This window comes from Takifugu rubripes, chromosome 15 (genome assembly GCF_901000725.2).
Source record: "Takifugu rubripes chromosome 15, fTakRub1.2, whole genome shotgun sequence".
Classification (NCBI taxonomy): domain Eukaryota; kingdom Metazoa; phylum Chordata; class Actinopteri; order Tetraodontiformes; family Tetraodontidae; genus Takifugu; species Takifugu rubripes.
This window is the reverse complement of record NC_042299.1, coordinates 4,286,390-4,313,663: the sequence shown is the minus strand read 5'-3', so window position 1 is coordinate 4,313,663 and position 27,274 is coordinate 4,286,390. Positions and strand designations below refer to the sequence as shown.

Sequence of the window (27,274 nt, the reverse complement as noted above, 5' to 3'; positions counted from 1 at the left end):
CTCTCTCTCCCTCTCCATGTCTCTCTCTCTCTGTGCTTCTCACCATTGCTCACACTTTCTGAGTTTTCAAAGGCTCTGGCTTTGTGATGAGCGAGCCACTTCCTGTCGCTTGATGTTGTGTTTTCTTTTCTGCGCCAGCTCCCAAAGAGCTGCTGATGTCCACTGCTCTTTTAGCATTCACGCCTCTCCCCCTCTTTCTGCCCTCCTTTTCCCCTCTCACTCACGTACTCCAACATATCTACTTACCACGTATTTGGGCTCCCAGTCATACATACAGAACCCCCCCCCCCCCCCCCCCCCCCCCACAAACTCTGGGATTAAATTATTTGTTGTATACTTTTCTCTGAGTCTCAGGAGTCCGACCTTTCTGCTATCACTGTTGGAGTGTTTCAGTCTAAACGTGTTCCACAGTGTAAATAATGCTGGTGCCGAGCCAACTGTGGAGGGCTATGAGAGGAATGTGAGCTAACATGACAGCACAGGTCTGCACACACCCATACGAACACACACACACACACACACACACACTGGCTCGGCAGATAGATTGGCTGTGAGTGATGGTGGAGATGCTCACATCCAAAGGTTGAGGTTATCACTCATCTGTAGGGGTTTTTCTCATCTTTATGTCAGGTTTGGTCATAATCTATCCAATAATAATGGTATCCAAACAAAACAATAGTGGAATTCTGCAGTGCCTGCTGTTCTGTACATTGTCCTAAGTTCCGCACTGAGTTGTTTGACATGGATTTATGCACCACTACTCATGACACTGTTGATCCCATTACAATGACATCACAACAGGGTCGATTTGAGATTAACTCATCCAACTACATTAAATCAGAAAAATATTCTGTCTCTGAACTCAGAGGTAATTCATTAATGTGGCAGCCTGGAGCCATGGTTTAAAATTCTGTCCTCTAGGCCTGGAGTACAGCTCTTTTTCTATCAATCACATAGTAAATTACATTCACCCGACATCGCTCGTATGGATCAGTCACTGGTTAAAATGGTCTGGCTCTCTTGGCCTATGATAAAGGCCAGTGCCTCAGAGTGACAATAAACATAATGTGTGTGTGTGTGTATGTGTGTGTGTGTGTGTGTGTGTGAGTGTGCAAACACACAGATGTACTCAGCAGTATTTCATATGCAGGTTTTTCCTGAATGACCTGCAAAGATTACAAACATTATGTTCCATTTTCCACCTACTAACGCCAGTTAACGCTGATCTGGTGGACATGTTTCCACTGGTGTTGAAGTTGGAGCCCTTTGAGGCCTCACAGCCAGACTCTCATTGAGGGTCTCCCTTCCTTTAAACCAACAGCCGCAATGTTGAGGAGGGGGGATAAAAGAGGAAAACACTCTAAATAACTCTTCAATGGGGAGCCTTTAACAGCAAACAATGAAGCGGAAGAAGTCTTTCCTCCAAACGCTCTACTGTTATCAGACCCCAAGGACGCAGTATAGTTTGTAGGAGGTGACAATGATGTGAATTACACACACATACACACACACAGCACAGCAGACTGGACGTGCTTCTATTCATGTTCTTCACCCCGAGGACTGATCACAGAATTTAAATAGAATATCAGACAAGTCTTTTGTAAAAATACTGCCAGGCATTAGTGGGTGTTTCAAAGAGCAACTGCAGCACAACACCAGTTTTAAATGCATTTGTTGTGAATGTTTCCTGTTTTAATGGCTTTTTTCATGGCTCTTCATGATATTAGTTGACTCACCCAAATTATGAGCTCATTTTCAACATTATATTCCTACAAGTTTCTTTGTTCATTTTTGACATGCACTCTCTCTCTCTTTTCTCTATCTCTCTCCTTGTTTCTTTCTTTCACCCAGAATATTGATGTGACCAACTTTAGCAGCAGCTGGAGTGATGGCCTGGCTTTCTGTGCCCTCCTGCACACATATCTACCAGCCCACATTCCGTATCAGGAGCTCATCAGTCAAGATAAGGTAATAAATTACAGGAACACACCCTCTCACACAACCCATACGCACACTCACGCACACATATGTCTCTAGTGCACACACATGCTCTCCTTTTCATTTCAAAGTCTATTATCGTGTGGGAGTTGTGTCAGAAAAAGAATTTTGATGTCGAAAAAATGAATTCATTCATAAATTGTCACTTTTTGAAGCATAGCTTTATACATTTTGAAAAGGAAACTGCACTATTTCCTTTGCTTTAAGGCTTCTCCCCCTCTCCAACTAATTTTTCCCCACATTTCTGGCTTCCTTTACTTAGCAGTGTGCATGCTGTCTGTCATAATGAAAGGCCATTGCAGCTACAGCAGCTCTATAGTGTGGTGCTGATAGCTCTGTGTCATAGTTAACATACAGATATATACTGTATGTGTTGGTGTTGGCCTGGGTTCATCCCTGCAGACAGTACAGTACACTGTGCCCTGCGCGCACGTGTGTGTGTGCGCATGCACTAAAATGAGGTGATGAGGTGGCTTATCTTCCTGAATCACTCAATATACTCATGTTGGCTTTAATAAATCTTGCTAAGTGACCTTCCCTGAGGCCCAAACACACAATCTGGTCCAGGTTTAATCTGTCTATCCAATGATCCCATTACTGTCCTCCTTTGTTAAACTTAATTTTTACTTTTGTATCTCATTAGATATCACTCTGCTATATTCACATTATTTAACTGTAATTACTAATTATTTTTAGGAATTGTGGTGGAAATCATGGCTTGTAATATGTGTTTGTCTCCTGTTAATCCCATTTTTGTCTGATGGTCGTGGTGGGCTGAACAATTAAAAACGTGAGCTCCATCAAAACATACAGTACATCTGAAGAGACTTGACCTTTTGTATTTTTACTCTAATCGCACAAACAGAAGAGATTGTTCACCTCACAGGGAGACTTCCACAGTATACAACCGTATCTTTATATTTCTCTAATATTATGGCAGAAGCCCGACAGGACACTGAACCCACAAAGCAGACCATGACCAGAAAAGTCCTTTCCCAAAGATGGTTTATTTGGAACAAAAAGAGCACCAAGCAAAACTTGCAGGTGTGGCCCAAACGAGAGCGGGCTGGATCCATGAAACGAGATTGAATGTAGCAGGTGAGGCCGGAAGCAAAAACAAAAGGCGATCAGGGAACAAGAACTCCAAGCAACTAGCTTCTTTCAATTACCACTCAGAGTTTAAGCGACAAACTGGCAGAGCATGGGAGGATGAGCTGGAGACAAATACTGCTGCTCCTGATGAGCTGACAAGCAGCAGGTGAGAAACTCCGGAGGAGGGGGTCAAAGAAATCTGCCTGCCACATCCAGCTTGCACAGATGAGGGAAATGAGCACAAAAAACAGAGCAGTGGAACAAAGCAAAAATAAATCTGACCTCCACATCCTAACATTTAAATATATTTATGTGTTTTATATTCCACGCGTGGTCTGTGTTCCTTCAAATGCGGAATCTGACCCTAGCTTTCCAGGCAGCCGAGAGCATCGGCATCAGGCCATCCCTGGTGAGTTCATCTGCCTCACATGCTCTTTGATAACACATTTATGGTTTATCAAACCTGAAATTGTCCTCAGATATTTGAGTTAATCTGCATTAACAGAAAATTTCAAATGCTCATTTGACTAAATGGCAGTCTTGGTTTTGGATGTGATTGACAGCAAAGTGACAACAGTGCAAACTTTAATCAGCAGTGATTATCATCACACACTTTGAGCAGTTTGGTGCAGTTCAGCGCACAAAATAACTGAATTGAGCCTCATTCACAACATCAACTCAGGAATCTTCCACATACTCAACCAAATCTTTTCAAAACCCAGCGGTGTAAGTCCCTGTTGCTGTTAGCAACAAGATTAGTGTGAAGGTTTTTCAGGGTCTTTCAGTGATAGTAACAAGATGCTGGTTAATTCACCCTCTGCAAGTATCTTCTGTTCAAACGTGACCTCTGAGCTGCTGACCACCTGTTTTTTAATCATACTGTTTTACTGTTCTGTCGTACAGATAACAGAAACTAGCATTTATGGGACTGATGTGTCCTAATTGGCAGTTTTATTTCTTTGACCTGCTTTCTCTGGAGCTGTGTACACTTATTATACCAAACAGGATTAAAACTAATAAAAGTACTAAATCTAAAAGTCTTTCATGTCCAAACTTGCAAACATTGAAGTATCAGCGAGTGAGTCAGCAGCAGAAGCAGCAGTTTGTTGCTCAAGATGAGCACTTTGTGTTTTGAGGAACTAACACTTTACAGCATTACACCGCTCATTAAACCAGACGCTGAATGTCAACAACTTGATTTCATCAGACTAGATCTAAAGTCCACCTTGTCTAAAAATGGAAGTGGGAGTGGAGCTGATGTATACTCGAGCCTGGCTGAGCAAAAATATGACAATATAAATGCTTAAACAGGGGCCCTAAGAAAAAGGTTTAGGTTCTGATAATAATCTTCAAATATGCTGTCTTCACTCTTAATATTATTATTATTATTATTATTATTATTATTATGGGGGACACAAACTAATTGATGACCCTTATGTGTGTTTCATCAAACGTATTGGCTACACACATTTGTATTCTATTAACACTCAACAGCTGTGGCTGTTATGGTTTAGATTTTCCACGTTGGTAAGTTACATCACTCCATTAAAACATACTACAAAGCCAGAGCTTCTCACTGTTTTCATGTCTTTTTCGTTTTGGACTCCTGTTGTTCTCCATTTCTGCAGCCTTTGACTGCTGATGTTAATTGTTGATGATTGTTGTGACTGTGTTTGCGGCATCATGTTAAAGCTGTCACTAGCTTGGTCTCCCACTCATATTGCCAGCAGTATGCATCAATTTACACATATTTGCTAAAAATGCCCCCCCAAACTGTGGGGCCCTAGTGTAGTTCTGCGTATAGGGACAGGTAGCGCTGTAAATCTGAGATCATGTATAAAAAACCGCTGACTTCCCCCAATGGACCAAGTCATCTTGCTGGTGGACAGCGCTGTGCTGAACGTCAGCCTGAATATCCAGACACCTTCTTGGACCCGATTTCCCTTGAAAAATGAAGGTTTTGGCCAGTAGATCTGGAAAATTAAAGTTGTGCTTTCCTACAGTTTCAGGTACTTTTTCTGACTATAGAAAATGCTGAATATGCAAAACTCTTTGTTCAGTGAGAAATGCTGAATATGAACTAATATGGACCTGGCTGGTGACCCGGACAATTTCGGCACCAAATCGCTGAACTGGAAATGTAAAACAAACCAATGCTGACATAAAACAACCTTTTTGCTTGAATTTAATAAACTTTCCTGGGACTCTCTTAATTATTACTTTATGTGATTAAAATGTGTCTGCACTACTGGAACCTTTTTTAGGGACTTTAAATCAACACTCATTGGTCCATAGCAACTATTTCTATGAAACTGTTACTCTTGTTTTGACAAGTGTCCTGGCTGGAACAGCCCAGATCATCCCATTCTGTCTGGATTTAACAGGCCAGTGGTTGTTTAGGGAACTGTAGATGATGGTATCTCCTTCTTACTTTAATTTGCATCCCAGACTGTAGGAGGAAAATAAATGTAAAGTGATGAATGCAATTGTAAGTTAACATAAATAACTACTTAAAGTTGGCTTAAAGTTTCACAAGTTAGACTTAATTAATTTTACATGTCTCTGAATCTGCACAACCAGCCATGGCTTTTTAAAAATTAATTTCCCTGTGATCACAGTGTGAAGAATTATGGGATGTGGGAATAATTTAAAGCAGTTACAGAAATGCAAAAATGCTGTCACGGTAGTGTAAGAGAAAAACATATTGAACATGACATTGTTTGACAAAGTTCAGAAAAGGTGAGGAAAAGTACATATTAACCATTATTCAATCTACACAACATTGAATGTAAAAGCCCCTCCCAACACTCTAAATCTACTGACATTGGTTGTGTATTTAACTATTTAGACTCTTTGTGTTGTCTACTTTTTCAGTAATGTAGCAGACATTCATGCTATGTCCTGTCTTTTCCTGATGGGGGCGCTGTGTGAAAGGTTCCACACTACAATTGAACAACCTTTCTGAACTGTTGCTGTTACAAACAGGACATGGAGGAGCTGATGAGGACAGACCGGCCAGACTGGCAGAGCGTCATGTTGTACGTCTAAGATATACAAGTACTTTGAGACCTGATAAGGAGCTGCAGGTCAACAGTTCCATAGAAGCCATGTTGAGTGAATCATCCCTCGTATCAGAACTTCAGGAGTTTCAGCAGAATTCTTTATATTTTCCATCATTGTATGTCATAGAGATTTACCCCCCCCCCCCCCCCCAAATTCTGTTGAGTGGCTAGTTTTGTAGGAATATTTACATGAAAATTGATCTCTTTGTTGACTGCAGAACCACTTGAAACAGATAATCACACTTCATCTTCAATCCAGACAAAACCAGTTGCTTTTGTAATATTCAATTGCATTTTGCATGTTCAATCTGAGACAAAGATGAGGGGTCTAATGATTTCAATAAGTTTAGGATTGATTGAAGTTTGAAGACGTTATTTACATTCAGTGTGACGTGTATTGATTAATAAGGATGCAGTTTATACTTTACAGAATGTTGTACGCCTCAATAAAGGACTGACTCCTTTCGTATTTTATAACTTGCTTGTAATTTCCGCCATTCTTCTTCTTCCTATTATTATTTATTAGTAGTAGTAAAACGTAAAACCCTCTCCTGTGATCTGATCATCAAATAGGAAGTTAGGAATTTGTATCCAACGCTGTAATATAAGCCGTAAAGTTCATAATAACAATAATTAATACTTTATAAATAATTCGGTTGTCTCAGCAGACTGACGCCAAAAGCGTCTATGCGCGCGCGCGAGGCGTTATGAAAATCAAGAGTAGCGCAACGAAGGCAGAACTCGATGATGGTGTCTGGTAGGCGCGTAATTACGCACATCGGACGGGGATTCCTCCCAGCGCGACGGGGTTTTTAATTGCGCGAATGTGTTTGCGTGCATTTGTGGGTGTAATCGGGGCGTGGCTTTCTCAGAAATCGATTTCCCCTCTTTTTCTTACGTTTCACCCTGCAGTTTGGCCCGCCTGTCGGCCAATTTGTGTCCGGCCGTGGCTTCGCGTCCGCAGACGCGGGTTGGATGTCGCCCAGATGAGCCGCCGTCGATGTAAGAACAGCCACAAATCCTGTGCAGCGATGTTAAACGACTTTCTGCTGCTGTTGCACACTTCTGCAGACCGCCAACAGAACTGATCCGTTACTGCTCCAAGTTCCTCTGCGGCGCTTTTGTCAACTTCACGATGCGGGGATCGTGAACTTGCCGCGTTCATGTAACTACTCGCTGCTTTTCCCGCAGATGGCTGTCAGCTCAGCTCCCACTTGTGGAATATTCCTGGATGACAGAAGAAAGTCCCTTCTTGTCCTCCAGGACTAGGAGCGCCGTTTTCTCTGAACAGCCCCCAGGTTTCGCTCCTCCAACACTCCGCTGAGATGAATTACTTCTACATCGTGATTGAAATCATCATCGCACTTCTCTCAATTTCTGGCAACGTATTAGTGTGCTGGGCAGTCGCGATTAACACCACTTTGAAGAACGCCACCAACTACTTTCTGGTGTCTCTGGCTGTGGCCGATATTCTGGTTGGTTGCCTCGCCATCCCCTTCGCCATAACCATCAGTCTCGGGATACGTCTGGACTTCTATGGGTGTCTCTTCCTGGCGTGTTTTGTCCTGGTCCTGACTCAGAGCTCCATCTTCAGCCTTCTGGCTATTGCCATCGACAGATACCTGGCAGTCAAAATCCACCTCAGGTGAGTTGTTGTTTGAGTGTGTGCTTGGTGTTCAACTGATCACTGTTGGCAGAGACAAGTTGGGACAGATGATTAAGTGACTTTTCAAGACCTCAGAGATGTCTACTCTGTAAATGTGTCAGAATAAATGAAAAGCAGGCTTGGTCCCGTCCATCAACTGGAGCCTTTGTTATCTCTGTGATTACATTAAACTATTCGCTGCATTGTTCATCTGGTGTAACATCCAGATAAGACCTTTAAACACAAGGGAAGCAGAGACAACATCAGGCACTTTGAGTTGGATCCTTAATAACTGCAGGAGTTCACGCTTAGCTTCAACTCCGGCTGGAGTTTCTGGGACATTCCCTGAAAATGAGGAATATCTAAATTGGTTTCCTTCTGTCTCTAGTGCAGAAGGAGCTACAGATCAATAACCAACCACAGCCAAGTTGGGGATCAGTTGAAGATCCATTAGTCATTACTAGATCATTTATTTCATCCGCAGCTTAAGAGAGACATTTAAAGAATCCAGATGGGTGAAGATGTCAGATCAGCTGGAAATTTAATAACCAACCAAATTATATGGGACACCTTTTTGATGGACTCATTTCAGCGTAAAAAACATTTTTTTGTGTGTAAACAGAGTAATAATTAGCACATTTCACAGTAATATTTTCAGTTTGCAGGAGAAATTCCATGGTGTTGATGCTACTGTGAATCTCTGATTATGAGATGGTCACGTGTGGGGGTTGGGGTGAGGGGTGCTAGGAGGTGCTGTCCTTTCCTTTAAAGTCAATCTATCCTACGTGAGGACAGTTTGATTGTCTGGGACGAACCTGCAAACCTGGACAGAAAGCTTTATTCCACATAGAGTGAGCAAGGAAACGAATGTCAATGTCACCTTTTATAGGTTCTCTGCAATTTCTGGCCACAATCTCCACGAGACCACTGTGTGTGTGTGTGTGTGTGTATGTTCACAGCGATGAGTTAGAGTGTGACTGTGGTCACTTTCGGGCTGATTCTCTCACAGGTGAAAGTTTTCTCAGAAGGTTTGATTGGAAATGAGAGGCAAAAGCCAGATGTTTCAAATCCCACAAGAGGACAGAGCTACACACACACACACCACCCATATACTCTGTCTGTACACTTCTTAGATATGGATTCTCATGCTGCTTGTTTTTGTATTTGAGTATTTTTCACTTCAGGAGAGCTGTTTCCAGCCTCCTGACAGGTGGACTTGTGTGTAGAAGCTCCCACAAGTGCTAAAGATATGAAGAACAGCTAATTTACAGTGGATCTTCATCACTGATGATGATGAAGTAGCTGTGTGAGCCATTTCATTATTTTGCTTTGAGCCCATGATTATTTTTTTGCCTGTTGCACTTCCTGGATTTGGTGTCCGTGCCCCTCTCAGCTGGCCTGTGCACTGTGTTTATTCTTTCCAGGCGTGTCTGATATCAGTGGATGCTGTTGTTAGATGCAACATGATTGTCTTAGTGCTTGTGAAGCATCAGTGAAAAGAGAGCCTTCTGATGTGGTTCCATGCTGTGCCCTCAGACATGATGTAGGAGTTTCAGGGTTAAAATGGCCCTGGATGTGATTGCCTTTATACATCAGTGAAATCAAGTTGCCCACAGCCTCCATTTTGTCTGAAAAACCCAAACATAAAGGATACACTGTGTTTTATGCTCTAGAACAGATTAGTTACGAGAGCACATATGCTAAATGACACTTAACAGCAAGGTGCACTCTGGGAAATCATGTTCCGTTAGATAAGCTTGTGTGTTCACCTTTCCTTCCTCTGTCCAAACATGTGACCAGCAAGCTTAGCTAAGACTGAATATGAACCTTCAGAAGAATTTTTAAACTTCCACCTAGTCAACAAACACTCCAGGCACTTTGTGTTCAGCTGCACTGCAACATTCGTGCTTTAAAACAACAATCCTGAACTATAGTTGGAGATAAAAAATTGTATTGAATTTGAGGTCTTAATTACCGTACACCTTTAACCTGAACTAACAGAAATACAGAGGTTTGCTTCTGGGTGATCTGTCCCTTGATATAATTTCTTAATAAAACTTGAGTGTTGTCAGTGTGAACGACCACCTGTTACATTGTGTTTGGATCAGGGCCTAGATTGTGTGTGTGTGTGTGTGTGTGTGTGTGTGTGTGTGTGTGGGTGTGTGTGTGTGTGTGTGTGTGTGTGTGTGGCCTGGCGGACATCCCTGTCCTCGGGCAGGAAGCACAGCGATGCACCAGAGAGGAGGGATGTATGCCGAATAATGCAGAGTAAAAAAAGCAAAAAAGAGATGGATGCCAGCGTGGTGTCGTCATGCCACAGATAATCCATTCGCCTGCTTTGGCTCCCCCAAAAAGAGCCGGGGGTGGGTGGGTCGCTGGTGGTGGGGCGTGCAGATTCATGGACATTGTGGTGACCTATTCGCTTGCACACATAGGACTGGAGTGTGGGGGCGGAACCCACCCATTACAGTATTCACACATGTTCAGGCATGGCTTTCCTTCACTGTAGGAAACTAATTTGTCCTAAAATATGAGTTTACTCAGATGTAGCACAGAAAAAAAGAGTTTAATTTGGTTGTTTTTGCCTTTTATCATTAGAAGAGATATAAATAAAGTGGACATATTTATTGTGCTTTTGAACGACTTACATACGTGTAAATGTATAAACAGTAATAAAACATGGCTGAATATCTGTGATATATGTGCGTTCTATTCACCATCCAGCTGAGGAAAGTTGAAAATTGCGACGACAATCATCAAAGATTTGGACCTCATCGTGCAGTTCAATCGTGCTCTCAGGCTCATGGACACTACGGGAATACAAAAATGGCAGGTTAGCATCAAACTTGGATATATTGTAGATATTAAATCTAATTCTGATTCCATGACGAGCTGAATCTATCAGGGGATTGTACTCAGATGACTCAGAGGTGCGATGACTAAGAAGAGATAAAGCAGAAGATATGGTTTTTTCCCAGATTATCTTGTGCTATTTATATCTCCTACATCAACATTTTCATTGAAGCTGAACCACAACATTTCTCTACTACTTTACATAACACCAGTAGACGCCTCTCCCCTATGCCAAACTGTAATGAGGGAACCGAGTCTGTAATGGTTCTGTGTTTTAGTGTCTGTTACTTTGTGAATGACTGTGAAAGAGCAGCCAGAGGCTACATTTAATAAAAGATCTGATGTTGATCTGTTGCTGTTCTCTATGACATTGAAGAAGAACTTGGAAATTAAAAATTTCCACATCCTCTAGAGCAGGAGTGGGCATCGAGGGCCGTATCCAAGCCAGACTTTCTGTCCTACAGGTAAACACTTTCACTTGGGGTTTCATTTACCTTGGTGAAAGCATTTCCTGCCTGGTAGGCAGGCTTGAATTCAACCCTCGAGGAATGGATTTGACCTTCTCTGATGGGCAAGTCCAATCCATGAAGGCTGGAATCCAGCCAGGTTTTGCATCCTACCAGGGAGAAACCGCTTTCACCAAGGTAAATGGAACCCCAGGTGAAAGTGTTTACCTGTAGGACAGAAAGTCTGGCTTGGATACGGCCCTCGATGCCCACCTATGGTCTAGACAGATTATTATTTAACTTTTATAAAAGTTGCGCCTCATCAGGAGCTGGAGATTGTGGTTAATCCGGCTCTGCTTCTGTCGTGTCAGTGTTTATTTGAGTCACCATCTTGTGGCCCTGGGTCTTAATCACTTTAAAGGAAATGAGTGAAGTTCATTCGAAGGGACAGTTTGGCTGATGCTGTTGTGAGTCAGACATGCTGATTCAGTGCAACTCAGTTTAATGCACATCTCAATACAGCTAGTGGAAATGAGCACAGATGAGGTGAATGATTTCCAGAGAAGGCAGGTGAGAGTGTGGCCAGGTCCCAGTGACGATGTGTCCATCTGACACTGGACGCATGCCATGGCCGCACATTTGGGCTTCCAGCCGTGGCCTCACGGTGGTCTGGGAAGGCAGAAGTGAGATACGTGCATAGAGCAGCAGACGAGGCAGCAGACAATGTGCTAAGAAGGAGCCTGTTATTCTGAAGAGGCAGCAGGGATAATCATGTTAACATTTAAAAAGTATTTTCTACACATGTTCATCTTTATCATTTCAGGAGCAAAGATGGGCTGCTTTGGTCCATTTGCACTAAAGCCCTCAGATCCTACATATAGGACGTCTTCCTTTGTAAAATAAACGTGGAAGAATGATATTTCTATAAGAGACTGAATGCACCAATTCAATACTATTCATCCATCATTCTCACTGCTCTATAGTGCTGGAGGATCAGAGAGCTGCATTTGTGCATCAAATTAAAGAGACCAAAGATTCACGGGGCCGTTTTATTTAAACAGGCCAAAACCACAATGAGAACTGCCTCAACAGGCTTTATAACTCTTACAGTGACTAATACTGTTCTCAGACCAATGGAAACATGAGTATAGGAGGTAAAGCTCCAGCTATAGTTCAGGTGGGACTAGCACAAAGTCCCTGATTTAAAGCTCTAAATATACTAAAGCCCAGTTTTCTTTTCCACAAATGAAAAGAACACCTCTGTAACATCACAACAGAACAGCACCCATCAGAGCAATCATGTGACAAACCACGACAATAACATCTGCTGTTCCCTCCAGGTACAAGGAGTTAATGACGGGGAAGACAGCCAGAGAAATCATCGCCATTTTATGGATCTTATCCTTCATCATTGGTCTCATCCCCTTCTTCGGCTGGAATCGGAAGCACCAGAGCTGCAGGAACAACAGGCCTTCTGGGGACAACACAACCACCACTGACCTCATCGAGGGGCTCAGAGGGGAAGAATTACTACAGAGCTGCGAGCTCCTCTGCTTCTTTGAGAGTGTGGTCAACATGCAGTACATGGTCTACTTTAACTTCTTCATTTGCGTGTTGCCTCCACTCTTCATCATGCTTGGCATCTACCTGAAGATCTTCACTGTGGCCAGGGAGCAGATGATCCAGATTCAGCTCAAGAGCATCAGCAATGCGGACAGCCATCACAGCCTGCTGCAGAAGGAGATCCGGGCTGCAAAGTCCCTGTCCATCATTGTCGGACTGTTCGCCATCTGCTGGCTGCCCGTTCACATCCTCAACTGCCTCACGCTTTTCTACAACGAGCTGAAGAAGCCAGAAATTGTCATGTACATCGCTATTATTATGTCTCATGCTAACTCTGCAGTCAACCCCATCATTTACGCCTACCGTATTCAGGACTTTAGGAACACATTCCGCAAGATCCTGGCGCAGCACTTTCTGTGTCACAAGGAGGAGCTGTATCGCAACTCGAATGGCAGCAGACGCAACAGAGATCAGGTCCATATGACCATCGACCCCCTGTTATAGAAGCCACCAGCAGGAGCTCAATGGCCCTCAGATGTTTACAGAACAGGCTTGAGAGATGTGGAGACCGACTGATATTCATGACTGTGGCAAACTCAGTCAATCATAGGTCAACAGTAGGGTCTCAACTGTTGTACTGTGATGGAGTTTTTGCTGTAAATGTGTTGAAGCTAACTAGATCTGTGAGGTTCCAAACAAGATTCAAACACGACCACATAAAAAAAAGTTATTTATCCTTCTGAATCCACACTGTTGTGGCCCTAAACCATTCTTTTTATGCTGTGCTCTTTTATATTGACATTTAGGTCCAGCTTCTATTTATTTATTACAAATCGTATCTTCAAAAATGTAAAGATAAATTTAAAAAAAACACTGTGTCTCGAGCTCTACTGAACCGAAAAGAGCCGAGAGGTACCAGTCTCTTATTTTGGCCCAAGACCCTTTAAAAAAACAAAGAAGTACAGGTTTTCTTTTAATGACCTGACAAATGTGATTCAACTGCTGTTAAAGGGGTTCCTGTCTCTGCATTTCTAAATCCACTTCAGGCAGTGGGACACAAGATTCTACAGGGGCTCGGAAGTATCTGAGAAACATCAGGAGGAAAGATGGGAAATGCACAAATAGGATACTATTAATAATTTTTTTTTAGAACATCGTGGGACACAACATAAGCTAGAGGAGACATCTTTAGTTTTCCAGAAGCAGAAACACACCTGTAGTTGTGCTGTAACTGTTTCAATGCCAACAAATCAAAATAAGAGAGATGGGGAAGCGACTGTGAATAAAATAATCACATTTCTGTATGACCCTTTAAACTCCACATCAAACATTGGCTGTATTTGAAGGAAATTTTAAATCAATGTTAAATTCCTCTAAGCTGGTAACATGCTCACAATGTCTCTGCACACCTGCTTCAGGCCTGGATCCTGAGGCTCTCCTCTGGCCTGGTGATGGTCAAACCCGTCAAATACTGTACTGATGATTCACATTAAAGCGCAACTCAAGCATGGACACAGTGGATGAACTACAAAAAGTTTAGGGTGTTTTAACGTAATGTGGAATCTACTCATTGGACACCATTATTACACAAATGAGAACACACTGCACTGATATTCTCCATGATTTTCTTCTTTTGTGGTGTTTCATTCGTGTTCCTCAGATGCCTCAACTGCTTTTGTGGTGTTCCACCTTGGAATGAATTTAAGGGCTACAAAACAGGAATATTCCAAAGTCTTACTGCATTCCAACGGAGACATCTTTACTGTAACTGCACTGTAATGTTGTGACGTGTTTAAACAAGAATTGTAGGTGTTTGGCCTGCTACAAGCTGCAGATTGATGTCAAACTGTTGCATTTTGTGTGAAATTAAAGGTAAGACTGACAGTGAGAAGTTGGTCTCATTGAACACTCCTCCTTCCTTCCTACTGTTATCAGATTGTTACTAATCGGGAAGGAAAAATGCTCGCTGTGGTTAACATTGATGTTTAGCCTTCATAGAAGTTGTCCTTTCTTTCATTTGATAAAAACTGCAGTATTATTTAACAGAATACAATCTGTCTGTATGGTGAATTATTTTGTTAATAAAGGCAATGTTTATATTGTTAATATTGCTGTTTATTTTTGGATACGAAGGGGAAATTCTTTAATTGATGCTGCTTCTGACCAAGCAGATCAAAATCAAGACAAAGCCCCTTGAGCAAATGTTGTTTCCTTGGAAATGAACTAGAATCTTCCTAAAGGAAAAACAAAGAAAGCAATGTGGCGTCTCTTTCAAAGATGAAGCAAATCTCCACACTGATCCCATGTTCCTGCCCTCTCTCTGATGAACAGCGGGCTGGTCTACCTGTGGCTTGATGCATCTGGTGTCAGGAAGCGTGGGCCCCGCTAAGAATGACAGTCATCTGCTGATCAGACACGCTCTCCTGCTGAGTAACAGCCATGGCACCACACAGATAAATGGCCAGGAGGTGTTTGCACTGGGAGGGAAGAGAAGAGCACAGACATGATGCTTGATGATACGTTCAAGCCCCCACCCCTCTTCCCCGTGTGTTGTCCATATGCTTAAAATATTTTATTCTTGTTATTCTTCTTTAAATATTATTTTTAAGACTGTCTCACTTGTGGGTCATCATGGTCGAGTCACTGACTTCACTCACTCTTAATTTTGGAGGACAAAGGAAACCGAAGAAACATACTTTCCTTTGGGGAAATTTCTGTTATTCTGCAGTTGGACATGGATTAAACATAACATAGTAACCCTATGTTATGTTTAATCCATGTCCAACTGCAGAATGTATATTTGGCCAATGACAAGTTTTATTTTTTAAGTTAATCACCAGAATGTTCATATACAGAGTTATATAACCAGAATGGGCTCAAACTGAAGACTCTCAGCTGTAATTTGAGGGTATTCATATCAAAACTGGGCAAAGGGTTCAGGAATTGGCTACTAGCCACCTTTTTTTCTTGGACAACTGATGCCATTTCATGAGCTATTCCTTCATTTATTCATCCATCCATTAACAGTCCATCCTGATGTTGAAAAAGGAAGGAATCCATCTGAATCCTTCAGGCAGAAATGTGCTGAAATCAACAGTTTGTTATTCAGGAACTGAAAATGGCCTGGTGGTCCACGAGAGAGAGCAACAGTGGTGGGACATTCCAGGGTGCTTTCCAGGGTGAAGTTTCCTTCACCCTGGAAAGGTCCCTTTACAACATCCACCCAAGACTCTCCAGGAGAAGAGAAAACATTGAACAGCCACCAAAATTGAAAAGGTACACTGTCAAAAAAACTGTAAGAAAGCTATCCCGGAGAAGCGTGCTTTATATAGCTGAAACAAAGATTGATCTGCTCCAGGAAGATGTGGTAAGAGTAGAGAGAAGAATCATGTAACCCACAGTGGAGGGTTAAACCTGAAGGTCTGCACTTTGTTTCCATTTCAGTTGTTTCCTTTCTAATCCGATAGTAATGGGACACAGAGCACAGACCCTGAAGAGTGTGTTACTGTCTAAATATTTCAAACCCAAACTCAACAGAATGAGGCTTGGTTGTGTTGAGATCCATAATGATGGTTATCAGCAGCATCTTTTCCTCTTCAACAATATTCAAAACTTCATAAAAAAGTGTTCCTCCCTAGCAATAAGGCTGTAAATTGGTGGTTTAGATTAAAAAAAAGCCACATTCAAATTATGCTTAAATAAAGTATAGATGTTGGTCTGGTAGCTTTATTTACCCTCTGACCTCCCTGTCAGAGTGTGGCCCTAATTGTGTCTCTGGGGAGGGTCATATTTTCCCTTTAAAAGTGGGGAGATACTTCAACAACACAAAATTCACATTTGAAATCTTGGCACTTCACACGTACAATAAATACTCAGCAGCAGCTTCCTCAAGATAGTAAAAGCTTCATCATTTCTGCTCCTGATATCACCAGGGCTCCTTGCACTGCTCAGTTTCTCACACTGGTTTTAGCAGCATCCTCCAGGGAACCCGGGTCTTCCTGATGCTTAGATCAGGACCGGAGAAGGTCGCTCAGAGCAAAAGAAAAGTCAAGCTGCAGCAAAACTGCCTCTTGGTTACCATGTGCTGCTCACATTCCACAATATTATTTTGTCTGATTGGGGACCATGTTTGAACGGGCAAATATGGATTTCTTTTTTCTTCTCTCATGGTCACATTAGACAAGTTTTTAATATGGCAGACACAAGTGAGACTTACCAGAAGGCCAATGTTCCTGTGGAGCACGGTGTAGGTGAAGGCTGGACACGGGCAGTAGTGACAGGACACGAAGCAAGTGTACAAACGACCGGAGGCTCCTGTCACCTGGGAAGGACATGCAAAGCACATTAAAATACTCGATAATGGGCATTTCTGGGCAAACGGAGGAGACCAGTTGCGCTGTTCTGCTGGCCTCCGGGAGCTATTGGTGGGAAATCAATGTGATAAAACTTAAAGACTACAGACACATTGGCTACAACCCTTCAACAGGCTGGTTTAGACAGTGTAACTTTAGATAATATCACGACTGCAAACGTGATTCTAAGACTATATGTCAAAAGTAGCTACTTCATCATTCCACGTGGAAAAGATGGTTCCAATGGCCTGTTTGATGAACAGCCTCTCCTGGTTGAAGATGGTGATTTAAACCTCATCATCATGATGCTGGAGGACATTAGGCTGCGGGATTAGCTTGACTCTTCCAAATAACAAATTCCTTCTGAGCCTGTAGAGCAGGCTTCATTATTCTCCAGTTTAGACAAATCACCTCTTCCTGTGACCTCTAATTTTTTTAAAGTGACATTTGTAAATAAGGCACAGAAGAGAGCGTTACATGGGCTTCAGTAAAGATGAAGAAAGCACCGTTCACTGCTCCTGAAGAGCCAGGCTGATTAAACACCAAGTCATGTGCAGGTCTTTTTGTGTTGTTACTCTCATGTTGCCTTGATGCAGCAAAGTTTGGCAGCAAACCACACACAGAAGCGTCTGCGCCAGGCAGAGATCTCAGATCGCTCAATACACCCGTTTACATGAAGGCTGAGTCAGAGTAGAGGGAGCTAAAGTCAGAGGACGGTTAGTCTGAAATCATGGCTCTCACAGGAATACTCCAATACAGGAAGGAGGTTTCGAGGTTGGTTCCACCCCAAAAAGCAGTTTGCATGGAAAATTAGAGCATTGGTAGCACATGCGAACTCACTCTGTATACTAGATCTACGGTTGCAACTCACAGCTGAATAGTGCTGCTTCTTAATGCACAAACAGCTGAAGAGCTTGCAGTGTTAAAAGCTGCTTCCTCTGAGCCACATTTGTCTGTTCCACATTCCAATCCGGACACCATTTGGGTGACACAATGGCCGAGAGACTCACATTAGCACAGTATCCACGAGTGGTTGCTGGGATGGCCACAGGCAAACAGATCAGACCAGCGATGGTGCACAAAAATACAGTGGTGATGTTCTACGGAAACCACTTAGAGAAGAATATTTCTTAACAGTTGTGGAAATTCAACTCAATGTCAGGACGGAGAAAAGGTGAAAAATCCAGTAGTATGCAAATTCTACACCCTCTTGATTTATTGACGCTATTTAGAAAACCAAATATCAACCACAACAACCAAGTTCCATGGAAACAGAATATTACCAGTAAAGAGCAAAAGTTGTGGATTTAGTTTATTTAAAACTCCAGCAGGACTTTCGACTTCAGGAAACATCTGCAATTAAGTCACAGTAACATGTGATAAGTGGATTCGTATTTATAATAGATTTAAATAAAGTAGACTTTTTTATACATTTATATGTAGTCAAGTCCATCAGCACAGATGGAGCATCAAACCACTTGATCTGTTCTTTGATCTTTGCATCCTCCAGCAAGGCTTCATTAAAACTTCTGCAGTTTTTCCTTAACTCTGGAAAAACTGAGGTCATGGTGTTTGGTCCTGGACCTCTCAGGGATAGATTAGATCACATGATCACTCTAGATGATATTTCTCTAGCATCTAGTCTCTCTGTGCGGAATCTTGGAGTAACTTCTAAACAAAATCTGTCTTTTACCTCACACATTAAAATAGTCTGTAGAAGTGCCTTTTTTCACCTGAGAAACATTGCAAAGATCAGGAAACTACTGATGCTGAAAAGTTAGTCCATGCATTTGTTACTTCCAGGCTGGACTATTGTAATTCTTTATTATCAGGGTGTCCAAACAACTCTTTAAGAAGCCTCCAGGTGATCCAAACTGCTGCAGCTAGAGTTCTGACAGGTATTGACAAAACAGATCACACAACTCCTTCACTGGCGTCTCTTCATTGGCTGCCCATTAAATTTAGAATTTTAATTTTTTAAATACAAGGTCCTCAGAGGCCTAGCTCCATCCTACCTGGAGGAGCTAGTGTCACCTTATCATCCAAATAGACCGCTCCACTCTCAGAATGCTGGTCTACTTGTCTCTAGGGGTAGAATGGGGGACCGAGCATTTAGCCACCAGGCCCCCCTGCTGTAGAACCAGCTCCCTGTCCAGGTACAGGAGGCTGACTCCATCTCTACTTTTAAGATTAGACTTAAAACCTTCCTCTTTGAAAAAGCTTATTATTACTAATTTTGTAGTTCCAGTTAGTATTCTAGACAGACAAATTATCATACTTATGGGGTTGTCTAATTATTAGGTTAACATCTTAGTTATGCTGCTATAGACCGAGGCTGCCGGGGTCCAGAAACATGATCACCTGACAGGCCTCTGTCACCCCACTGGGTCATGGTCTTCTCTCCTCTCCTCTCCTCTCCTCTCCTCTCCTCTCCTCTCCTCTCCTCTCCTCCTCACCAAGTAGACTAGTGACTATTTCTTGTGTAGTTTTTCTGCCCCCCCCTTCCCCCTCCTGTATTCATCTACAGGTATCGCCGCCTTCATAGGCGTATGCTCACCTACTGACCTCCCTGACCCACCCAACCCAAATCTACCGGCAGCTTATTTTGATTGTATTATCTAATGTATTTCTATGTTCTACCTATTCTTTCCTTTACCTGTCCACCTCCTTGTCCTCTCTCTCTACCCAGCCGGCCATCAGCAGGAGGGTCCCCTTATGAGCCTGGTCCTGCTCAAGGTTTCTTCCTTTTAAAGGGGAGTTTTTCCCTGCCACTGTTGCTTGTTGGGGGTCAGGCCCTGGGATTCTGTAAATTGCCTAGAAACAATTCTGATTGTAACAGATGCTATATAAATAAAGATTGATTGATTAAATGATTGATTGATTAAATGATTGATTGATTGATAATCATGCTAAAGAACACAAAGGAACATGCTTGTGGAGCATGAACACAAAAATCATAGGTTTGTAGAAGATGCAGTGATGTCAACTTAGAGAAAATGTATTATTAAAAAGCCCTCAAGTTTTCAGCTCAAGTTAGAGCGGGAGACCACGTGACCTAGAACAGAGCAGCAGAAAAATTCAGATCAAAAATCTCAAATGTATTTCCAAAGTCTTGCGGTTCTAACGAACCCAGAGTCGATAGAATTGGACGTCGTTAAGCGGTCCAAATTGGCCTTTGACAACGGGTGGTTCTCATCATGAATCTCTGTGTGTGTGGGGGGGGGGGGAAGTGGAGCAGCTCACAGGCAGTGGGGACAGGAGGAGCTGCTCGCAGGCATTGTGCAGACGGTGCACAACATGGCGCTGCACAACATGAACTCAATTGGCTTGGTGGGGGGGCAACAGGCAGACATGGGGAGCAGGGACTAGCCAGAGGGTGAGGCACACCCTCACAATTTCTGTGTAATTATCTAGTTCTGTAGTTACTGTAATTATTGTAGTTACAGTCATATTATCATATTCAGAGGGTCCTCTAATTACTAGGTTAAGATCTTAGTTATGCTGCTAAAACGTGATTACCTGACAGGCCTCTGTCACCCCACTGGGTCATGCCTCGCCTCTCCTCACCTCGTATCACCAACTTCATAGCTGTGCAATGACCTGTGATCTTTGACCCCACTGTCCCACTCAACTATTATACTGACAGCTTGTTGCAATTAATGTTTTTGCACAATTTATATCTATTCTCTGCTCTACTTGTCCTCCCCCTTCTCCTCCCTCTCTACCCAGCCGGCCATCAGCAGAAGGGCCCCTCCATATCATCCTGGTCCTGCTCAAGGTGTCTTTCTGTTAAAGGGGAGTTTTTCCTGCCATTGTTGCTTGTTGGGGTCAGGTCCTGGTAATCTATATTTGTTATTCTGTATTTCTGATTTCTATTCAAGTATGTAGAAAACAACCAGTATTTTTCAATGAGCTGAAGGTAGTCTGGTGAAGATTAAAAACATGTTTTATTTACCGTCTTTGTATGTATTTCTTTAAAGAGCCTCCAAATATAGATTTATAATTTCAGCCCAAATTGCTACTTACAAGCTCTGAAGTGGACTATTGTGTGATAGTTGTCATAGTTGTCTAAGCAGGAACTTAGAGGCAGCACAACTAGAGGAATTTAAGATTAAATGACCCAAAACAGCCAATTACCCCTTCCAACGCATAATTTCCAGCAAATTCCTCACATATCAGTTTCCCTTAACTAATTATAACCAATTAGGTCGAAATTAAAGCTTTTTCAACGCCCCCCCCCCCCCCCCGCCACCCAAACAACAGAGTCCCATAACAGTCCCTAACATTTACAGCAATGTGTGCATGCAATGCATGTAGTTTGCCAAAACAGCCTGAAAATCTTTTCTTCTACTTGATCTTTGACCTGATTAATTATTTTATTCTATCATATCTCACATCGCAGATTAACAAGGAGATCTTGAGCGAGTTTGCAGATTCATGCTAAATATGCGTAAATTGTGCCTGAATGCATTGGCAAGTTACAACATTACATACAACCTGCCACAATCAAAGGAGGAATGTTACTTAATCGAATGCAAGAAAATAAACTTGCAGATTTGAGATTAAGAATAAAAATAAAGGATGTGTTGTTAATGTTGGAAAAGGCTCCATTGATGTCATCTGAATTACCACGTGATGTAATATTGGTTTTTCCCAAAAGAGAAGTCTGTTTCCTGCAGATACATGTAAAAACATCAGCAAAGACACTCTAATCTTTTAATATTGTTGTCAACTTTTCCTCTTAAACTCAATTATGTTTCAACCATGGATGAAACATTCCATTTTTGTTCTTGTTATAAGAAACCGTTGACATTATTTAGATTTTTACAAACAATCTGACTAATCGTTATTGATCCCAAAGCATCCATTTCTTTTATTCATTGACTGATGCAGCAAGGTAAAAAAAAAAAAGTGTCATATTAGGTAACACATGAAGTGTGAGTGACATCAAAGTGTCTGAGATCAGTCAGTGAACAGTGGAGCAATGAAGTAGATCTCAGAGGGAGGAACATGTGACATTCCCACAAAAAAGCCATTTCCACTCCGCAAATTTTTTTTACCAAACAAACCTTATCAGTTATTTTCAGGGAATCAGTTATGTTCTAAACAGGCCAATTGGTTTGTTGATTGCCAAAATCTATAAAACAAGATTTGCTTAAGACCTGCTGTCAGAATGTTTTCTAAACTCCAAAAATGGTTTTGGAAGTATAATTGTTAGGAGTTTTCCCTAGTGTTTTCCCTCTCCTCCTCCCCTTCTGTTCCTTGTCTGTGTTTCCCTTTATCTGTTTCCAGGGCTGCTTCCTGGTTCACTCCCATCATGCGATCTACACTCCTGCAACTCATCTCCAGATAATCTTCTACACCTGCCTCCTGTTTTAAAAGACTGGTCCATGCTTCCATCTTTAACAATTTGGTGTTCAACCCTCTGTGATTTCCCATTCAGATGTCTGTTTGTCCTGCCCAACCTGCTCCAATGAGGAATTTTATAACTTTGGTCCTTTGTGGGACTGCTGCCACCTTTTCAGTAAAGTCTAGTCAATCTACTCGGTCCTGTGTGTGTCTGCTTTTTGGGGTTCAGTTCGTGTCTGTCACTCCTAATAACTGTGGATAAATTCTCAAAATCTTTAAGATCTTTGAGTGGTTTGCATAATTTAAGGGATTCCTGTCTCAACCTCAAAACAACAGCAGACAGGATAATGTTTGAAAAAGGAGGAAAATAATAATTAAAATTAAAAACCAGTCACATAATCTCTGGTAAATAAACATCACACATCCTGGACCTTCCCAGTACAGCAACAAAAGAATGTTGAATGCATGTTGAAAGCATCCCAACAGAATACAGCCTGCATCCTTATTTAGAAACATTGTATTGGTTTTTTAAACAGGAATCCGAACATGGCTGTGGGTCACAATGACCAAGGACAGATGATCACTCTGAACAGGAATTTCATAGAGGTTTGTAAGAGGTTATTGTTTTATTTAATTCCAATTAAAAATGTGGTGAAATTCAAAATCTACCATCCACAGTGGCTTCCTCTTTAGACAACGTGAAAATAAGTTTAAGGACTGAAGCGGAGGGTCCTCGGTTCAAGTATGGGTAACACTTGGGAGGTGTTCTGATATGGGGGGAGTGCCAGAACACCTTCAGTGCAATGCAGAGGTAACCTTGAGCAAGGCACCAAACCCACAATTGCTCACATAGGGCCCTGCGATTAACTGGCGACTCATCCAGATGTAGAGCCTGCCTTCGCCCATATGCTGCTGGAACAGGCTCCAGCAACCTCCCTGTGACCCCTAAAGGGATAAAGCGATCAAGAAAATGAAAAAAAAAGTATGGTAGAAAAGCCCAATTAACAGAAACGTATTGACAGGCAGGAAGGACAGGTGGTCTGAAACAGGCCACACATGACAGGCTTATAAGATGAATCACTTCTCAGATGAGAAAGAGAGAACACCTTTTATGCCAAAAATAAAAATAAAATACATAACTATTTTAAAAAGCCTTGAAGCAGTGCAGAAGCAGTGTTTCGTTTCGTTTTCTCCCGCTTATTCGGATCCGGGTCGCGGGGGCAACAGCTTCAGGAGGGATGCCCAGACAGCCCTCTCCCCGGCCACTTCCATCAGCTCCTCTGGGGAAACCCCCAGCCGCTCCCAAGCCAGGCGAGAGATGTAATCTCTCCACCTCATCCTGGGCCGGCCACGAGGCCGCCTCCCGGTGGGACATGTCCAGAACACCTCTAAAGGGAGGAGTTCGGAAGACATCCTAGCCAGATGCCCGAGCCACCCCAACTGACTCCTCTTGATGTGGAGAACCAGCGGTTCTACTCCGAGCCCCTCCCGGATGTCCAAGCTTCTCACCCTATCTCTAAGGCTGAGCCCAGCCACCCTGCAGAGGAAACTCATTTCAGCCGCTTGTAACCGCAATCTCATTCTTTCGGTCATCACCCAGCGTTGATGGCGATAGGTGAGGACTGGGACGTAGATCGACCGTTAAATCGCGAGCTTTGCCTTCCAGCTCAGCTCCTTCTTCACCACGAGAGATCGGTTAAGCGCCCGCATCACTGCTGACGCCGCTCCGCTCCGGCTGTCGATCTCCTGTTCCATCCTACCCTCACTCGTGAACAAGATCCCGAGATACTTGAACTCCTCCACCTGGGGCAGGACCTCCTCCCCCGCCCGGAGAAGGCACTCTACCTTTTTCCGAGCGAGGACCATGGACTCTGACTTGGAGGTGCTGATCCGCATCCCTGCCGCTTCACACTCGGTCGCAAACCGTCCCAGCATTTGTTGGAGGTCCCTGTTCAATGGCGCCAGAAGAACTACGTCATCCACAAAAAGCAGCGACGAGATCTTCCGCCCACCGAACTCAACACCCTCCACTCCCCGGCTGCGCCTAGAAATTCTGTCCATAAAAGTTATGAACAGAACCGCTGACAAAGGGCAGCCCTGGCGGAGTCCAACCCTCACTGGGAACGAGCCCGACTTACAACCGGCTATCCTGCTCCTTTAGTACAGGGACTGGACGGCCCTTATCAAGGGACCTTCCACCCCATACTCCCAGAGCATCCCCCACAGGATGCTCCTGGTGACCCGGTCATAAGCCTTTTCCAAGTCCACAAAGCACATGTGGACTGGTTGGGCAAACTCCCAACTCCCCTCAAGTACCCCAGCAAGGGTAAAGAGCTGATCCGTGGTTCCATGACCGGGGCGAAACCCGCATTGTTCCTCCTCGATCAGAGGTTTGACTATTAGTCTAATCCTCTTTTCCAGCACCCTGGCATAGACTTTCCCAGGGAGGCTGAGGAGTGTGATGCCCCTATAGTTGGAACACAACCTCTGGTCCCCACTCTTAAAAATAGGGACCACCACCCCGGTCTGCCAGTCCAAGGGCACTGCCCCCGATGTCCACGCAATGCTGCAGAGGCGTGTCAACCAGGACAGCCCTACAACATCCAGAGCCTTAAGATACCCCGGGCGGATCTTATCCGCTCCCGGAGCTCCGCCGCCGGGCGTCTTACTAGCATAAAAAATGGCTTTTAAGGGGAAAAAAAAGCCATTATGACTTGACAAAAACAAGCCAACGGAGGAACACAGCGACCAGCTGACAAACATCCTGAAATAAATGTCAAATGAACTGTTTATATGTTCCAGCATATAGGTGTGTGTGTGTCTGTTCAAAAGTGTGACTTCCTTTTCTAAAGAAAAACAGAAGACTAAAACAGAAGATTAGTTACCTTTGGGTTCACTACATTACAACATTTACAGAAGTGTACATCTGGTTCTGCTGTAACATGACACACCTGGAAAACGCTGCGTCCGCTGGGAGATGTAAGACAGTTCACTGACTGCTGGTCAACCAGGTCCAGAGCCTGCAGTGCACATGGTCCAAAGACAAACTTTAGACTGGAAAACAAGATAACATAGTTGTTGCATCTGCATTCCACTTTGTATATTCAGCAAATAAAGATTTATTTCTTGTACAGCACAGAGAAATGTAATAAAATATCTGAATATTTGTGTGTGGTATGTGTTTGTTGAGTAATCATATGTGTGTGATAAGGGTTTTCAATGAAATATCTGTCTGAATTGTTTGTGTTCTACCAGTACTGCAACAATGGGGTCATTTTCAGTTGGAAGAACTTATATTTCTAGCTTCAACTGACTTTCTAACATCATTTCATGCTGTTGCATTGTGTTGAGCAGTGAAGCTTCAGCCGTGATGTTTACATCCCAACTGATGCTTCATGTGACAAGTGAATATGTGGTCGTCCTGACCCGGAGCAAGACTCAGTGCCAGGAAACGCTGCAGCATCCTGACTCTGTGTCTCAGTGCTTCGCGTTTTCAAATCCAGATTCTACAGATGTCTTTTTTCCCCTCCATCGATGTGATTTACATTGCTGAATGCTGCTGTACTCAACAAGAATGTGTGGATGAATACTCACGCGATGAGCAGGTCATCAGGAACTGTTAACAGAGAGAGAGGGGGGCTTAAACTTTTTCATTTTTAAAGATACATTTTATATGAAAAATTAGATTTACAGAGCTAATAAGATAAATAAAAAAACTGAAACTTTTCCACCAAATAAAAAAACAGCTATACATTCTGTATGTCTGTTGAGGTTTAATGGAATCCTCATCATGATATTAACAAACAGGTCACAATAATACATCTGCTTTTATACAGTATGCAAAATAAGCGTTACAAAATAGTCTTCCACAACCAACCTTAGAACAAAAGAGACAATGTTGATTTTTTTCACAGTGAACTGGAGATCACCACAGTGAATTAAGCTGATTCTAGTAGATAATCATAATCGGTTTTTTTTTTAAATTATTATTACAATTACACAATAATTACGAAACTGTCAATGAAAGTTGTTCCAAGTCACTGAACATCCATTTGAGTTAAGATTGAGACAAAATACCAATAGGACACCTTTGGCTATAATAGAGGAGCTTATATATTTAGTCAATAAGATGACAGAAATTCTGTATAAGGCAACTGTTGTCATGGCTTAAATCTTGAGAAGAAACATAGCAAACCCAGAAGTCAAGCGAAAAAGTTCTTTGGACTGATGAGACTAAAAGTGGAGACAGACGCTGTTGCAGAAACCCAACATCTGGAGCCTTGTGCTTTTGACTAGGATGGAGTAACTTTAGAAATAAAGTCAGACAAACAGATGTGTAAATAAAATGGGACTAATCCATCCATCATTCAGAAGCTCAAGTACTCAAGGTGGGGATAACATAACAGGTACGATAAGATCGATAATAATTAGTAATCTATTATTTGATAAACTTAAATTAGAAAAGATTGAGACAGAGGCGGACAAGCGACAACTGCTGCTCAGCCTTGGGGTCATACTGCTGGGCAACAGCGCCACATGTAGGTCAAATACTAAATTACATCAGTAGGGAAACAATCGAAATATAACAGGAATGAATTAGTACATGCGAACACTGCGTCACTATAGAGCTCCAATTCAGAAAATACACTTTGATTTGTGAAAATAAGTTCATGTGAAGAATGTTCGGAAATGAAAGTGTTTGTCCCATTTTGCTGTGACCGACCGACCACAAGCTCATAATGCTACGGTGCCATTTTTCTTACTCTGAGATGTTTCCCGGTATATTTTTTCGACGTCTCGAAAAAGCTGCTCAGCCACCGCTGGCAAAATCGAGTGCATTTCTCTTGAAGACCCTCCGGAATTGATCGGATTTGTTGACCAATGAGATAAAGCAAAATGTTACAACTTCCGGTT

General features: G+C 42.6%; 2 protein-coding genes across 10 annotated transcripts; one reads left to right on the top strand and one right to left on the bottom strand.

Annotated features, from left to right (window-relative positions):
* The first annotated feature begins 1,850 nt into the window (after positions 1–1,850).
* Positions 1,851–13,963, top strand: adora2b (adenosine A2b receptor). 6 transcript variants are annotated; one of them, XM_029849050.1, is made up of 5 exons: positions 1,851–1,968; positions 7,065–7,154; positions 7,344–7,450; positions 7,545–7,797; positions 12,437–13,963. In XM_029849050.1, exons 1-5 carry the CDS (start codon positions 1,889–1,891, stop codon positions 13,161–13,163), a joined length of 1,257 nt encoding a protein of 418 aa, XP_029704910.1. In that variant the 5' UTR covers positions 1,851–1,888; the 3' UTR covers positions 13,164–13,963. The 6 variants fall into 6 exon arrangements, with proteins under 6 accessions (XP_029704910.1, XP_029704914.1, XP_029704913.1 ...); XM_029849054.1 differs by lacking the exons at positions 1,851–1,968; positions 7,065–7,154 and adding an exon at positions 2,970–3,499; XM_029849053.1 differs by lacking the exon at positions 1,851–1,968 and adding an exon at positions 2,970–3,499 and having other exon boundaries at positions 7,065–7,450.
* Positions 7,703–27,264, bottom strand: zswim7 (zinc finger, SWIM-type containing 7). 4 transcript variants are annotated; one of them, XR_003891155.1, is made up of 7 exons: positions 27,124–27,263; positions 25,955–25,976; positions 25,312–25,414; positions 16,876–16,980; positions 15,004–15,136; positions 10,515–10,607; positions 7,703–7,839 (listed from the first exon to the last, which is right to left on the bottom strand). XR_003891155.1 is itself a non-coding variant. In XM_029849059.1 (6 exons), the coding sequence occupies exons 1-5, from the start codon at positions 27,197–27,199 to the stop codon at positions 15,026–15,028; spliced, it is 417 nt and encodes a 138-aa protein (XP_029704919.1). In that variant the 5' UTR covers positions 27,200–27,263; the 3' UTR covers positions 10,345–10,607; positions 15,004–15,025. The 4 variants fall into 4 exon arrangements, 3 of the variants coding, with proteins under 3 accessions (XP_029704919.1, XP_029704920.1, XP_029704921.1); XM_029849059.1 differs by lacking the exon at positions 7,703–7,839 and having other exon boundaries at positions 10,345–10,607; XM_029849060.1 differs by lacking the exons at positions 7,703–7,839; positions 10,515–10,607 and adding an exon at positions 11,585–11,765 and having other exon boundaries at positions 27,124–27,264.
* Positions 27,265–27,274: the final 10 nt, after the last annotated feature.